This window comes from Myxine glutinosa, chromosome 1 (assembly GCF_964187855.1).
Source record: "Myxine glutinosa chromosome 1, kmMyxGlut1.1, whole genome shotgun sequence".
Taxonomy (NCBI): domain Eukaryota; kingdom Metazoa; phylum Chordata; class Myxini; order Myxiniformes; family Myxinidae; genus Myxine; species Myxine glutinosa.
In genome coordinates, this window is record NC_136261.1 from 23,111,290 (window position 1) to 23,128,718 (window position 17,429).

The 17,429-nt window shown below is 42.9% G+C and overlaps 1 protein-coding gene across 5 annotated transcripts in view; it reads left to right on the top strand.

Annotated features, from left to right (window-relative positions):
* The window catches only part of AP3D1 (adaptor related protein complex 3 subunit delta 1), a 100,133-nt gene that overhangs the window by 65,802 nt on the left and 16,902 nt on the right, over positions 1 to 17,429 (top strand). For all 5 annotated transcript variants that reach the window (XM_068108314.2, XM_078767853.1, XM_068108307.2 and 2 more), the window contains 4 exons: positions 9,645 to 9,719; positions 15,130 to 15,276; positions 15,826 to 15,873; positions 17,176 to 17,365. In XM_068108314.2, coding sequence (XP_067964415.2) covers positions 9,645 to 9,719; positions 15,130 to 15,276; positions 15,826 to 15,873; positions 17,176 to 17,365 — 460 coding nt within the window. The remainder of the gene's footprint in view (positions 1 to 9,644; positions 9,720 to 15,129; positions 15,277 to 15,825; positions 15,874 to 17,175; positions 17,366 to 17,429) is intronic.

The window sequence follows — 17,429 nt, forward strand, 5'->3', positions numbered from 1 at the left end:
CCATACAGGGGAACAGTATGCCATCGAGCTGCAGATGAAAGAATTGTAGGCGGATAAGAGTTCAGGTGTGCCATGGGAGGACTTTCCACGACAGAGGATGCCCAGTTGGCGTTTGGCTTTGAAGGCCAAGTTTGAAATGTGGCTTGCCCAAAAGAGATCATGGCTGAGAGAGACCCAAGAGTTTAAGTGACTGAATCACTTCAAAACGGATGTTGAGAAAGCAGATGAGAGGGTTTGCGGAATGGTCCTTTCGGAGAGGGAGAGGGAGAGAGACTGAGACTGAGAGCGTGAGACTGGGAGAGTGAGACTGGGAGAGTGAGAGAGTGAGAGTGAGACTGAGAGAGTGAGACTGAGAGAGTGAGACTGAGAGAGTGAGACTGAGAGAGTGAGACTGAGAGAGTGAGACTGAGAGAGTGAGACTGAGAGAGTGAGACTGAGAGAGTGAGACTGAGAGAGTGAGACTGAGAGAGTGAGACTGAGAGAGTGAGACTGAGAGAGTGAGACTGAGAGACTGAGAGACTGACTGAGAGACTGACTGAGAGACTGAGAGTTTTGTCAGGATTGATAGACATTTAAAATGTTTGACCATTTTGTGAGTTTTGTCAAGGTCTGAAGAGAGGGAAGAGGCTGCTGCTTGTCTATCTGAAAGACGAGGAATGTTACAGCAGAGGGTGTTATTTGTAGTTCTTTGTAAAGCGTACGATAAAATACCATGAAAAGATGGTGAATGGGCACTAATATGGCACGGAGTGACAGCAAGAGCTAATAAAATTGGTGACGTCAATTCAGGAAAGTCGAAAAACCGCTGTGAGAATAAAATAATTATGTACAGAATCCTTTGATGCAAGGGTTAGTTTACTTCAGGGATACAGTCACGTGAAAAAGTAAGTACACCCCATGTAAAGCTTTGACTTTTTCAACATATTTCAACATGCAGCTATTTGATCTTCATTTCAACAATATTGATAGACAAAGGTGATATAATATAACAAATATCATGAAACATTTAGATTTTGTAGTCCATTGTATCTATCTATAATTCCAGTAATCTCTGTGTGTTTGTTTGTACGTTTGTACGTTTGTACGTTTGTACGTTTGTTTGTTTGTCTGTGACCGCTGTTTCTCGACAACCACGGGTCCGATATACTTTAAACTTGCCAGGTATATTGCTGGGGACCCGAGGATGTGCCTTTTCAAGGTTTGAAATTAATCGGACAAGTACTTACCGAGCTATGGCGATTTAGCCGTTCGCCGTTCGCTTTGGCGTTGCGAATGGACCAAACCATTGCATGTAAATAGAGGGGGGGGTTCTGTGGTCGTTGCGAATGGACCAAACCATTCATGTAAATAGAGGGGGGGGGGGGGGGGTTCTGTGGTCGTTACTGCCACGTGGTTTCAAAGTTTTTTTTTGTTGTTGTTGTTTGCACGCATGTTTTTTTGCACCCACGTACGGGCACGCCCTAGGATGTTTACACACACACACCCCTACACAAATTTTTTTTTTTTTTTTTTTTGGCAAGGAACGGGCACCCACGTACGGGCACGTCCTAGCTTATATATAGTACGGGCATGCCCTAGTAATTTAAATAAACATAAATGCAAATTTCGCATGTGGAAAAAGTAAGTACACCCTTGGCTCTAATAGGTGGTATTGCCCCCTTTGGCAGAAACAACCTCAAGTAGGCGTTTCTTATAACTGTCTACAAGTCTCTGAGATTGACTGGGAGAAATTTTTGCCCACTCCTACATGCAGAATTTTTTAGCTGTGCGATGCTTGAGGGGTTTCTTGCATGCACAGCTCGTTTCAAATCCCCACACAACATATCGATGGGATTTAGATCCGGGCTTTGACTTGGCCATTCCAGAACCCTCCATTTCTTTCTTTTCAGCCATTCCTTGGTGGATTTACTGGTATGTTTAGGGTCATTGTCATGTTGCAAGGTCCACCTTCGGTTGAGCTTCAACTTTCCGACAGATTGCCTCACATTATCCTCAAGCACCCTCTGGTACAATGAAGAATTCATAGTGGATTCTATGATGGTGAGCTGCCCAGGCCCTGATGCAACAAAGCTGCCCCAAACAATAATATTTCCACCACCATGCTTTACAGTTGGTATCAGGTTCTTGTGGTCAAATGCTGACTTTGGTTTTCGCCAAACATGTCTTCTGGTACTGTGGCCAAATACCTCTACCTTTGACTCATCTGTCCAGAGCACATTGTTCGAGAAGTGCTGGTATTTGCCTCGGTGTTCATTGGCAAATTTTAGTCTTGCCCTGATGTTCTTTCTGGACAGCCATGTTTCCTCCTGGCACACCTCCCATGTAGATCAAATTTGTACAGCCTCTTTCTAATGGTCGACTCGTGCACTTTGACAACAGTGGCAAGAGCTACCTGAAGGTCCCGTGATGACATTCTGGGATTCTTAGAGACTTATTTCAGCATCTTGCGGTCTGCTCTCGGGCTGAACTTACTGGGGCGGCCTGGCCTGAACAAGTTGACAGTTGTTTGGAATCCTCTCCACTTGTAGATGATCTTCTGGACAGTCGAATGATTGATTTCAAATTGTTTGGAGATCTTTTTAAATCCCTTCCCTGACTCGTAGGCATCTACAACCTTCTTTCTGAAGGCCTCAGAGAGCTCTTTTGATCTAGGCATGGTGACGCCGCACACTTCAACAACAAAGAGCAAACCAAACTAAATGTCTGAGGTTTAAATAAGACAGGTTCCTCCAAGATCCTCTCTAACGATGTTCTAATCATTCGCACCTGAGCTGGTGCACCTGATTCTAATTTTTAGGTATTTGAAGTAGTGATAAATGCAGGGGTGTACTTACTTTTTCCACATGCAAAATTTGCATTTATGTTTATTTAAATGATACAATGGACTACAAAATGTGAATGTTTCATATTTGTTATATTATATCACCTTTATCTATCAATATTGTTGAAATGAAGATCAAATGTTGAAGTATGTTGAAATATGTTGAAAAAGTCAAAACTTTACATGGGGTGTACTTACTTTTTCACGTGACTACATTATAAGTCCGCTGTTGTTTATTTTAGTGTTGGAGAAACTCATGAAAGAAGTTAGAGGAGCGTTTGCTTGGGGATTATTACATGTGGATGAGTTTAGCTTTTACAGCCGAGAAAGCAACGATGATGTTTTATCAATGGAACGCTGGAGAACAAAAGAGAATGTGGGTAATATAAGACCAAGTTTATGGTTAGCAGTGAAGGAAAGGGGAAAGTGGCGTTATGCTCTTTGTGAAAAGATTGGTGGGGAAAATTTAATGAATTGCCGGCTCATGAAAGACCATGCCTCAATAAATGTAGCGGAGTGAAAGGTCGTTTGAATTAGGCTGCCCGCAGTTTTAAATGTAAAAGTAAATGTAAATCCTGCTTTATAAAATGAGGTGTGTGTGTGTGTGTGTGTGTGTGTGTGTGTGTGTGTGTGTGTGTGTGTGTGTGTGTGTGTGTGTGTGTGTGTGTGTGTGTGTGTGTGTGTGTGTGTGTGTGTGTGTGTGTGTGTGTGTGTGTGCGTGTGTGCGTGCGCATGCATGCGGTGTATATGTGTACGTCTGATAATTATATAATTTAAAACAGCTTTCCCAATCTCCACCAAACTCTGCATATGTGCTCGGGGTACCCAGTGTCAGCTCATGGGCACGAAATAACTCCCCTCTATCCCAAGCTAGATTGGTTGGATGACTTGCGTTTTTCACCCATACACGGAGAATTGTGCTAATGGTGTAACTACTGAGCCCTGCCAGAAGGAGGGGGTATTGACACCATATTTTGTTCCCAACGGGAGTGTGGATTACTAGTTTAAATGGAACTGAACACTGCGGTCACAGTACAGTGGAGGAACTTATGCGATTTGGAGTGAAATTGAAAAGGTGAAGGATTTTTGTTACTTGGGAGACATGTTGTATGTCAGCAGGGGAGCGGACATGCTGTTCCAGCTAGGATTAAGGTGAAAGAGTTAAGAAGTATCCTAACAAATAAGCATATTCCAAGTGCAGTAAATACGAGAGCATTTGGCCTGTGCAAGGTCAGTCCTACTGTATGGGAGTGAAACTTGGGCAGTGACGATATAATATGAAAGAAGAATAGAAAGAACAGAGATGTGATGATGGATGTGTGGCATCTCATTGGAAGATAAATGGTGGAGTGAAGATCTTAGAAATACTCTAAGGATTAGTTGTATTGACATTTAATTGAGAAAGAGAAGGCTTGATTGTTTAGTTAGGTCGTCAGAAGGACAGAGGATTAACCATTTAAGAAGACAGCAAGTTTTGATTTGAAAAACCAAGAGGAAGACTGAAGAAAACATGGCATGAATGCATAAACGCCTAGAACGGCACTCGGCAGAGAGCATACCTCTGCCAAGCTGAACAGTTTACGTTTTGTATCCCACTGATAGGTCGGATTTGGATCCGGACCTAAACCAAAATCTAATCGGCTTGTTCTTGTCACTTACCCAACTCATCCACCAATTTTGTCATGTCATCCACAACTTTTTGAAATGTCATGCTATATATATATATATACATATATATATATATATATATATATATATATATATGCATACACACACACACTGTATATAGTTTTTGGTCCTATCATTCAATGGTGAAGAATCACTTTAAAATTCTCAGATCCAGATATTCACCAAAATCAAATCATTTTGTCCTTGTTGCACACTCAACCTATCCACCAAATTTCATCTAAATCCATCCATAACTTTGAGAAGTGCTGTTCACAAACAGACAGACAAACAAACAAGAAATATATCGTGCATAGCACGATACTTGCTGAATACTTAAAATAAGTTGTTGACCTTTGGCCTATGTTGACCTAAAAATAATTGGTGGTTGAATTCAGTGACCTGGTATGCGAATCCTCTTCAAATTTCAAGTCAATTGGATGAAAATTGGGCCTTTGTTGACGTCAAAAGTAATTGGTGGTTTAAGTTGCAGACATGATTTGCAAATCCTCTTCAAATTTCAAGTCGATCAAATAAAAATTGATGATTTTAGAAATTTGACAAAGTTATTGACCTTTGGCCTTTGGCGGAAAGCGAGGTCCATGCAGAAATGGTTTGTCGAGATCGGTGTGGAGGAACTTGACTGTGGAAGAGCTTGAACTTGACAGAGCCCTGACCTCAACCCCATCGAACACCTTTGGGATGAATTGGAACGCCGACTGTGAGCCAGGCAGAATCGCCCAACATCAGTGCCCAACCTCACTAATGCCCTTGTGGCTGAATGGAAGCAAATCCCTGCAGCAATGTTCCAACATCTAGTGGAAGGCCACCCCCAGATGAGTGGAAGCTGTTATTGCAGCAAAGGGGAAACCAACTCCACATTAATGCCCATGATTTTGGCATTGAGATGTTCGATGTTCGGGTGTCTACATACTTTTGGTCATGTAGTGTATATATACACTGTATGTATATATACAGTCACATGAAAAAGTAAGTACACCCCATGTAAAGTTTTGACTTTTGACACCGTTTCCCGGTGTGTACCCTGGATAAGAATAGGTACACCGTATCCCTGCGTGTCGTAAAAGACGACTAAGAGGGTTGGCGTCAGGAAGGGCATCCGGCCATAAAAACATTGCCTCAAAAAGGGAACCATGACAATTACAACTACATATGGGCAGGGTACAGCCCGAAGTGGAGATCGGTTTCTGAGGTTTGGGACATGGAATGTAGGGACAATGACAGGGAGATCAGGAGAAGTGGTGGAAGTATTGGTCAGAAGAAGAGTAGACATATGTTGTGTGCAAGAGACGAGATGGAAGGGAAGTGGTGTGAGAATGGTGAAGGGTAGGCAGGGACAGAAATACAAGTTTGTGTGGCAAGGGTGCCTGGAGGGCGTGAATGGTGTTGGTGTCCTGTTTTCTGAGGAGTTTGTAGACAGTGTGGTGAGTGTGACTAGAGTGAGTGATAGGTTGATGATGGTGAAAATGATAATTGGAAAGCTCTTGGTGAACGTCATCTCGGGATATGCTCCGCAGGTTGGTCGAAGCGATGAAGAAAAGGACAGGTTCTGGTGTGCGATAGAGAAGCTGATGGAAAACGTGAAAGATGAGGAAGTTGTTGTGGTAGGAGGAGACCTAAATGGACATGTGGGAAGGAGTATGGACGGTTTTGACGGAGTTCATGGGGGTTACGGATATGGTGTGAGAAATGGAGAAGGAGAAAGGATTTTGGAGTTTGCTGATGGAGCTGATTTGTTGATTTGTAATACTCAGTTCCAGAAAGAGGATAATAAGCTTGTTACATACACGTCAGGTGGGTCGACGACAACCGTTATGGTGCGTAGGCGAGATAGGGGGGGGCCCCTCCGGGACACAAAGGTGATCCCGGGGGAGGAGGCTGTTTCACAGCACCACTTGGTTGTCTGCGACGTAAGGGTGAAAGGTGCGAGGAGAGCTCGGCGGGTGAAGTACCAACCGAGAATGAAGGTGTGGAGGTTGAAAGAGGTGACAGTAAGGGAGGCATTAAAAGAGAGGCTGAGTAGGGTCGAGGATGATGTGGTTGAGCTTGAAAGTGGTTGGATGTCAATGAAAGCTAGTCTGTTGGGAGCCGTTGGTGAGGTATGTGGATGGACAAAAGGACCACCGAGGCACTCGGAAACATGGTGGTGGGATGATGAAGTTGGAAAGAGGATTGACGTGAAGAGGAAGAAGTTCAAGGAGTGGCAGAAGGCGAAGGGTACGGGAGCAGAAACAGCAGAGCATGAAAGTTATAAGGCAGCCAGGAAGGCTGCAAAGAAAGAGGTAGCAAAGGCGCAGGAGGCATGTAGGAAAATGTTCGGAGAACGCTTGGATTCGGAAGAGGGTCAGAGAGCGGTATTCAGGATTGCAAAGCAGATAGCGAAAGAGAGGTGTGATGTGATGGGGGTGAGTTGCTTGAAGGATGAAGTGGGACAAATCGTTGTCGACCCAGATGGAATTAAAGGAAGATGGAAAAGATGTATGGAAATGCTGTTGAATACAGAGAATGAATGGGATGGCAACATAGAGAGTAACCCAGTTTTAGGACCGGCAGAAAAGATAACTGAGAAGGAAGTTGAGGAAGCGATAAAAGCAATGAAGGGTAGAAAAGCGGGAGGGCCAACGGGAGTTGTGGGAGATATGTTGAAGGCAGCAGGAAGTTGGGGTGTGAAGAGAATGACAGAGATCTGTAATCTGGTGGTGAAAGAAGGCCGCATTCCAGTGGATTGGGAAATGAGTACCCTCGTCCCTCTATACAAGGGGAAAGGTGACCCTCTGGAGTGTGGCTCGTACCAAGCGATAAAGTTATTGGAGCATGGAATGAAAGTCTTGGAAAGGGTGTTGGAGAGGAGGATAAGGAAGAAAGTGAAGATCGACGAAATGCAGTTTGGATTCATGCCAGGAAGAGGAACGACAGATGTGCTTTTCATTGTGAGGCAGTTGCAGGAGAAGTACATGGAGAAGAGGAAGAAGTTGTTTCTTGGGTTTGTTGATCTGGAGAAAGCATTCGATAGGGTTCCATGCAAAGTATTGACATGGGCATTGAGGAAGTTAGGAGTGGAGGAATGGTTGATCAGAGTAGTGATGGCAATGTACAAAAGAGCGCGCACAGCTGTAAGGACGAAGGACGGGAACAGTGGTGAGTTTGAGGTGAAGGTGGGAGTGCATCAGGGGTCGGTACTAAGTCCACTACTATTTGTAGCTGTGATGGAGGTGCTGGCTCAGAACGTAAAGGATGGTTTACCGTGGGAGTTGTTGTATGCAGATGATCTGGTGTTGATTGCGGAAAGTATGGATGGACTGAAGGAAAAGATGAACACGTGGAAAGAATGTATGGAGACAAAAGGTCTGAAGGTGAATATCGGAAAGACGAAGGTGATGGCAAGTGGTAAAGCATGTGGTGAGGTGGAAAGAACTGGGAAGTGGCCCTGTGCTGTGTGTAGGAAGGTGTCGGAGTGAACTCCATTCAATGTACAATGTGCGCTGAGTGGGTTCATCAAAAATGTAGTGGTCTGAGAGGGTCATTAACCAGTGCGGCAGCTACATTCAAGTGTAAGGTGTGCACAGAGGGAGCTGCAGATGGAGGAGATGTTGAGTTGGATCTTGGAGACGGCGTGAAGCTGGAAGGTGTGAAAACATTTTGCTACCTCGGAGACATGCTGAATGGAGAAGGTGGATCAGACTCGGCAACGGTTGCTCGAGTGAGATGTGCATGGAAGACGTTTCGGGAACTGAGTGGCGTGCTGATGATGAGGGGAGTGTCGTTGAAGCTGAAGGGAAAGGTGTATGCTGCATGTGTGAGAAGTGTTATGATTTATGGGAGCGAGACATGGGTAATGAACGTAGAGCAGCAACGAAGGTTGGAAAGGGTGGAAATGCGAATGGTTTGACGGATGTGCGGAGTATCGTTAAGAGAGAGGAAGACAAATGATGAATTGCGAAAGATGATGGGAATAGAGCCTGTGATTGATGCTTTGAAGAGGAACAGGTTGAGATGGTATGGTCATGTGTTGAGGAAGGATGAAAGTGACTGGTTGAGAAGAGTGATGGAAATGAATGTAGAAGGAAGCAGAGAACGGGGAAGACCGAGAAAGACTTGGCTAAAGATGGTGGAAGAAGAAATGCGGGCAAGGGGGTTAACAAGGAGAGATGCAGAAAATAGGGCAAAATGGAGAAGATTGTCATGGGGACCGCAAGGCTAACCCCTGCTCTAGCAGGGAAAATGGCCTTTTAAAATGCATGTTGTTGTTGTTGTAGTATTGACCTTTGGCCTATGTTGACCTTTTGAACTGAACATCAATAGGCTTCTTACTTATGACCAACTCTACCATTTCGCGAGGTTTCGTGAAGATCGGTTTAAAATTGTGACCTGTAGGTGATTGCCATACAGACACACAGACAATAACGCACACGACTAACCAATATACACCTCGACCCCAACATTTGCGTTCCTTACATTCGCGCCCCCGCGCATCCACGGTTGATAAATTGCGACCTGCTTCTACGTTCGTAATAATTGTATTATAATGATGTAGCTGACACTGTCCTGAGTTGGTATTCTAATATCGAGCCGTAGATCAGGTGAGGACTTCAAGAAGTTTTGCAGTCATCTCATGGCTGACATTAATCAGACATTGAATATTTTGTATTTTTTTTTGTTTTGGTTTGGTTTGTTTGGCTGTTGCATCCACACTATATTCCTTATCTTCGACTTTAAACTCTTTACCAAATGTGCATATTAACGTGTTCAGTTATCAAGCGCTACCTGTGGTGTTGGAATTCTTGATCAGATAATGGAATTGGTTTCCTATTATGCAGGCAATGGATGACCTTGATAACCAATTTTCTCAAATGTTGAGAAAGGTTTGCTCACCACCTTGATAAATAGGTGAAGTGATGTTTAGGGCATGAGCCCTTCTTAAAAGCTCCTTACTTTGAAGGCCTTACATCTGGACCGTTGCCTCACCTTTTCTCACGGCGGTTAGCATACCTTTGCCAACATTAGGGTGAGAAAATCAGTTGTCGTTGTCTTTATGTAGTTAGTGCATCAGAATCACTGTAACGATACTAGCTGTGATTGTCAAATATGATTTGAGGACTTCACTGCTTATGTTATCATTTTTTCTTTGTACCGACAGTACGAGCCAATCCTGGGAACGCCAAAACAAGAATCCCCAGAAGCTGAGAGGCTTTATGCAGAGAATAAAGTGCAGGTGTGTGCAGTATTCATTTTTCATTTCATTTTTTGCACCCTTGTGACCGCACGCATGCGAATCAAAAAGTGGGTTATGATTGAGGAACAACTTTATTTCAATTTATTGTTACATTTCAAACACAAATCAGAACATTAATCTGAAAACGAACCTGTAGTTTAGCAGTTCTTTGGCTCTGAATTTGTCCCGACCACGTATGCGCAGATAGGAATGAGATAATTTTCTTATGGTGTCTGTCTGGCTGTCAGGCAGGCAAACAAAATTGAATATCATTCCAAATGGGAAACTTAGTTTTTAAGGGCGTCATAAAGGGCACAAACAACAAACATGAAAAACTGGGGGAATTTATAAATAAGGTGGTGTAAAAGACGCTGCATGAACGGTGGTAAAACTTCCAAAAAATTTTTGTTTTACGATCTTTGAAATCTTTATTTTGTTTATATTGAATTATATACTTGAACACTGGAACACAAATCCCTCTTTCAAAACCCTTCTTTGAGTACTTGGACAAAATATTACAGCATTTTACGTCTTCGCGACCAATTAAAATTTAGAAATTGATATATGCGGGAAAATTACACACCTAGACCAGGAATCGAACCAAGGTCCTCTGGTGAACTGCACCAGTGCTCTACCATCTGAGCTATCAATTTATCTGCCATCTGAGCTGGCGGGGGTTAGCCTATAGCTAGGTTAGGTTAGCCGAGGTTAGCCTGAGCTATAAATTTAATTACCCATAATCCTGTTCATCTATCTATAATTCCAGTAATCTCTGTGTGAATGTCTGTGTGTATGTCTGTGTGTCTGTGACCGCTGTTTCTCGACAACCACGGGTCCGATATACTTTAAACTTGCCAGGTATATTGCTGGGGACCTGAGGATGTGCCTTTTCAAGGTTTCATATTAATCGGAGAAGTAGTTACCGAGCTATGTCCAAAAAACGATTCAACCAATCAGAGAGCAGCGAGCTATCACGTGTGCCGAACGTGGCGAACAGACTCTGCCTCGGATGGCACATTTGAGAGCGTATTCATTTATTTCACGTTGGCAAACTATGTTGGCGTTAAACTATGTTTTAAAACTAATTAAAACTAATTTGCGATTCATCGTAACTGCGATATGCGACCTTCCGGACAGTCAAATGAGGACGTCACTTCCGGACTTACGGATAGTCATAGTGACGACGTACTGATGCTGAACGTGGCGAGCAGACGCTGTAAGGTACGATCGATTGTAGTACACGTTTATAATAACTCTGCCGATACAGGCCCGATTAACTGCAGCGCCATCCGAGCTGCGGCGTCGGGACGATACATTCATTGTACGGTCACATCATGCACTTACGGGCACGCCCATGGGCCCATGGGCATGCCCATGCATGCATGGGCGAAGACATTTTTTTTTTTTTTTTTGGCAAGGAACGGGCACCCACGTACGGGCACGTCCTAGTTAATGTAATTGTGTTAATACGCCCCCAGTGGTGTTTGTAATAGCGGACATTGATTTGTCCCCCCCCATTGGAGGAAGACTCTCTCGTGTTCAGACCGTTGGTGTTCCTATGGTTGGCAGCGAGTGCGCCGGAAGCATTGACCGAGAGAGAGTGGCAGTCATATGTTTGGGAAAATTGCATGCTTGGTCAGGGTCGCCCAGATAGCTCAAATGGTAGTGCACTGGTACAGTTTTCCAGAGGACCTGGGTTCTATTCCTGGTCTGGGCATGTAATTTTCCGCATATATCAATTTCATTATTTATAATCCTCTTCATTAATGTAATAATTACAATTTTGGTACTCATAAAACCCGCCCATGTCATTGTTTTTCAAGACTGTCTGTGGTAATAGTCAGGTTCACTATGTTAACAAATATAATTTCGTTCAAAATTTTGGTAGATTAGCAAAACTATACATTTTTGGAATATTCAGAGCATGAGGAATCCAAAAATTAATGTTTGCATTTGCGTAGACACCTTTGCGAAAATGACACTCAGGACAGTGATGAAGATAGTCAGGTTCACTCACTATGTTAACAAATATAATTTCTTTCAAAATTTTGGGATTAGCAAACCTGTACATTTTTGGAATCTTCAGAGCATGGAGAATCTGAAAATCAATGTTGGCATTTGCACAGACACCTGCATGGCCGCCATTTTGGATTTTGAAAATGGCCGCCATTTTGGATTTTGAAAATGGCCGTCATAAAATACATATTTTGCGCGATCTCGGCTTCTAGTCAACCTAGAGACTTAATTAAATATGCTAATCCTATGTTTTCTGGGTCAAGGAATCCAATAAAGGCCTCAAAATAGTGCTCAGGATTATAGAAAAGCAACAAACAAAGGTGATTGAAAACCATTGTCTTTATATTTGTGATATAACTGTATTACATAATACATGATATTGCAAGTCCTTTGAAGTTATAGGTTGTTATAGGAAGTTATAGGTAGTATCAGATTGAACTATAAGTCCTATACACAGGATCTACGAGGTCTATACCGTTCAGGAATATGCTTTTACAGATCTTCATCACTGTCCTGAGTGTCATTTTCGCAAAGGTGTCTACGCAAATGTAAACATTAATTTTTGGATTCCTCAAGCTCTGAATATTCCAAAAATGTATAGTTTTGCTAATCTACCAAAATTTTGAACGAAAAAACATAGTGAACCTGACTATAAGGTGTTCTATGAACTCTCTAGTTATGTAAAGAAATGACATGCCAAAGACATTTTATAACCTTTGCTTGCCAAGTGAGTCAGAGGTGATGATTTGCTGCTTCAGAAATCGGACTTTGCATTATAATAAAATAAAATAACCACCTTTAGAGGCCATTTGTCCCCGCAAAGCGGGGGTTGGCCTTTTTCGGGAACCGTGGTTGTTGTTGTTTTTTGGTCCCCTTTTTGAAGCAATGTTTTACGGCCGGATGCCCTTCCTGACGCCAACCCTTTTTGCCGCCTTTAACGACAAACAGGGAATTACCAGTGAACTGGTACTCAATTAGCCGACCTCGGAAGGATGACAGGCTGAGTCAACCCCCCTGGCGTTAATTCAGCGATCGACCTGGATTCGAACCCAGGATCCTAGGATCCTAAGCCGGCACCCTAGCCGCTAGCCCAACACCAGGGTTAAACTTTGCATTACTGCACACAAATCCGTTAATCTCTAGTCTCTAGTTCTATGACCTCTCAAGTTTGAATTCTGTATCTCAACCAGCTCTTGCATAATTTAACTCTATAAATATAATGTTGTTATTTTGTAAACATAACTTATTTTGATTTGTGATTGTTATTGTTTTACATTGTTCTTCCACATGAAATGCTTTGCAGTTCTCCTATTATATACATGCTAAAGGCATTGTTTCAGTCGTTGAACCCTTTGTAGCACTGTTTATGGTGGTTTGAGTGAGATGTTCCTCGTTTGTTTTAAATGTTTGCGTTTAAAGGTCGAAATAATGTGCAAAAGACTTCAAGAGAATGTGGGTTACAATAGAAGAAGCTTCTTGACCTACAACCGACCTACAACAGAATTTTATCCGGGGAAGGCATTTGGGAATGGCCAATAAGTAGAGCTAGTGATTTTCCATGATTGTGGAAAACGGACAAAATTAACAGAACAGAAAACCGACCTGCACCAGAAAACCGACCTGCAAAAGAAAACTGACCTGCACCAGTTAACCGACCTGCACCAGAAAACCGACCTGCACCAGAAAACTGACCTGCACCAGTTAACCGACCTGCACCAGTTAACCGACCTGCACCAGTTAACCGACCTGCACCAGTTAACCGACCTGCACCAGAAAACCGACCTGCACCAGAAAACCGACCTGCACCAGAAAACCGACCTGCACCAGAAAACCGACCTGCACCAGAAAACCGACCTGCACCAGAAAACCGACCTGCACCAGAAAACCGACCTGCACCAGAAAACCGACCTGCACCAGAAAACCGACCTGCACCAGAAAACCGGCCTGCACCAGAAAACCGGCCTGCACCAGAAAACCGGCCTGCACCAGAAAACCGACCTGCACCAGAAAACCGACCTGCACCAGAAAACCGGCCTGCACCAGAAAACCGGCCTGCACCAGAAAACCGGCCTGCACCAGAAAACCGGCCTGCACCAGAAAACCGGCCTGCACCAGAAAACCGGCCTGCACCAGAAAACCGGCCTGCACCAGCAAACCGACCTGCATCAGAAAACCGGCCTGCGCCAGAAAACCGGCCTGCGCCAGAAAACCGACCTGCGCCAGAAAACCGACCTACGCCAGAAAACCGACCTACGCCAGAAAACCGACCTACGCCAGAAAACCGACCTACGCCAGAAAACCGACCTACGCCAGAAAAACGACCTACGCCAGAAAACCGACCTGCAGAAACTGAATGTAGCAAATTGCAGAAAAAGTTTATATTCGTGTATTTACACGTATATAATGTGCATTTGTGCATAGGTTGTGACTTGACATGGTCTTACTTAACACCATCTCCTTACTGGATGGCCGTTGGCTTACTAAGGGACCTCATCCGCCCTTTAACAGGTGTTGTTTTAGTCCTGCAGGGTGTCACAGTCGCCCTCCACACTGGCAAACCAGTGAGGGTATATGGCAAAAATGCCTGCAGGTTGGCTGACGCAAGCACATACATACATACATACAGACAGACAGCCAGCATAATATTATTTCCCGAGGATGGCAAACATTTGATGTAATGCAGTATGTTCGAGTTAATAATCAAACTCAGATTAGACAGCTGATTTATTGATTATGCTACCTCTGCACTATTTTGCCAGCCCGTTGCAATTTCAGAAGTATTAGCCAGCCAATGTTATTATTTTCGTTGCTTGTCAGCTCATGGAGGAGCTTGCAAAGACATCTGGAGACGATGGAGAAATCGACAGAGTCGATGGAATGTGAACATTGTATCCCAAAATCCTAAGCTTGGTGCTCAGATAGGAATGCAAAAGAGGCCAACCCAAGTTGTTGGTCTTGCGCTAAAACAATTTGGATTTTATATTCCAGCTCTATTTGTTGTTGCAATTTCTGGGATAGCTTGCCGCGGGAACACCAAGTTACCCTATGTGCATTATGAGGCATATAAGATTTTGTTCATGCTGACATATTGTACACTACTCACAATAAGTTGGGGATATTGTGGGAGTGAGTTTATTTTTTTTTATAGGGGTTAGGGTTAGGGTATTGAAATCAAGAATGCTGTTTTTTCACACATTAATAACCATAGAATTAGGACCAACAACTTTTTTCAACATAATTAATACACAAAATCAACCACACCGAAGAACCTGCCAATATCCCTAACTTATTTTGAGTAGTGTATATTGTTGTTGTCTACTTTGAGAATCCATCTGATTGAATAATTATAATAGCATCAATGCCCTTCTTGTGTTTCCTACTTGTTCTCATGCAGAAGGCTCCAAAGCAAAAGAAGGAAAAGAAGTCTAAGGAGAAGGGGGATAAGAAGAGCCATGAAAAGAAGAAAAAGAGAAAAAAGTCAGAAGGCGATGAGGCAGTTCAAGCTGTACAAAATGGGGGGCTTGAAAGTGAACCACTGCAGGTTTGGCTTGAACTCATTGAAGTAGATTGTATGCAACTTTTGCATTGAGTCTTCCTTTGCGGTTTTATATCCTTGCAGGCGAAGGAGCTGAATGCATTGTTTCAGAGCTGTCTGTGTCTGCAACAGAGTTGTCTGTGCTTGCGTAGCAGATTTCCGTTTCCGTGATAACTTGTGAACCGTTGAAGGTGATTTTAATTGGGTACCTTCACCTTAATATAGAGGTTATTTACGTTTCATATCTAGTGCAGGTGGGTTGGGGTTGAAGAAAACGAGACCAGAGAAGGGACTGGATAGGGGACAGAAGGAATCAAGAAAATGAGGGAAAAGAGATTTGTTGGAGTAAGAAGGAAGAAATTGTTTGTGGAATAAGGTGGGGGAGGGTGGCGGCTGGGTGGGAAAGGGGGGTGGGGGGAGGGAGGGCAGAAGGGTCAAAGCTTTGTCACTTATGCATATGTAACTATCACACTTTGATGTTTTTGAGCTTTTATGCCACTATTTTTTTTGCCATGTTTATCATACAATTTCAACTTACAGAGGTATCTCCCTCAGGCATTGTCTCCATACAAGCTGCTTACACAGAACGACGACTTGAGACTAGTGAGTCAGACTGCTAGTTTCAACATACTGCAAATCTAATCTATTTTGATGTCTTGCATTTCTTTACCTCACGTTTATGATCATCACTAAAGACTTTTAATTATTTTTATCTCTGCGATGGAACCTGGAATGACTGATTTTCAGTGGCCCGTCCCCCGTGCAGCGGGCGACAGGGTTTGGCAATCACTTCTGTGTGTGCCTCTCTGTCTGTCTGTCTGGGCCAAACTTTTTTTTAACCATTTGAGCTTTTGGCATCAAATTTTTAACAAAGCTTTATTATGAGAGTATGAAAAGACAAATTAATAATTTGGTTAAAAGGTCAAAGGTCAACGTCACATAAAATGATCGTTTTTCATGTGATTGACCTGAAATTTTAGGAATTTGTATATTGGGTCATTGAAATGGTTCATCAATCAAAAGCTAGAAGCCAATTTTTTTATTTTAAGATGAAAAGGCCAAAGGTCAAGGTTGCATAAAATCGTCAACTTTCATCCGTTTGACCTGAATTTTTAAGAATTTTCATATCAGGTCATTGAATTGGTTCACCAATATAACACTAGAAGCCGATTGTTTTGAGGTGCTCAAGATCACAAAATCATCAATTCTCATCTGATCGACTTGAAATTTGAGCATGGTTTGCATATTGAGCCAGTGAAGCCTTTGCTTTTGAGGTGAAAAGGTCAAGATCACCTAAAATCATCAATTTTCTGTGCTTTTTTTTGGCTCTTTTTGTCATGTTTAGCTTACGGAAGAAGTCCGAATACAAAGCAGACACAGACGCTTTGCATTTTCAGATGCTTTCTCGTTATGATTGATTTGCTATGTACACAATATGGTATATTGCATCAAAAGAACATAAATTCTATCAAATGCCGTCCTCACGTGCTCGACCCACCCAATATATTGCATCAAAGAAGAGTAGTATACTTTTTACCATTCATTAAATTTCTGGTTGAGGAAAGCATTTTTCTCATCCTCGTATTTGGAACATGTAAGAGCGTCCAATCTAAATCTGCGTACTTATTGTGCTGTTCCTGCTTTTATTACTTTTTTCATTTGGATGGTGTATGTTAGGTGTGGAATCCACTTTATATCTAGAATACCATATTTTTGGTGGCCTGTGGAGTCTCAACCCTATTTTAATGAGAGGAAATGAGAGGTTGAGGATGAGAGGGAATGGAATATATACCAGTGATTTAAAATACGTACTATGAAAACATAAAGGTTGTGACAATTAATAATTTCACTGTTTACAAGACTTGCTGATCACATAATAAGACTGTAATTCAACCATTGTGACAGACTTACGGCGTTCACTGCAGCACAGCCAACACTGACCACGTCACTGTCTCTGTGGTCATCGAGAACAACTCTGTAGGACTTCTGAAGTCTATGGATTTTGAGGTCCTGGACTCGCTAAACATGCGGCTGGTGCGAGGGGCAGGAGAGTTGAGTAGTGCTGCAGTTTCGGTGCCTTTCCAGCTTCCTCCGGGTGAACCTCTTGGCCTAGCAAGCTTGCATGGCTTGCAAACCAGATCAGCAAACAAAAAGCTATT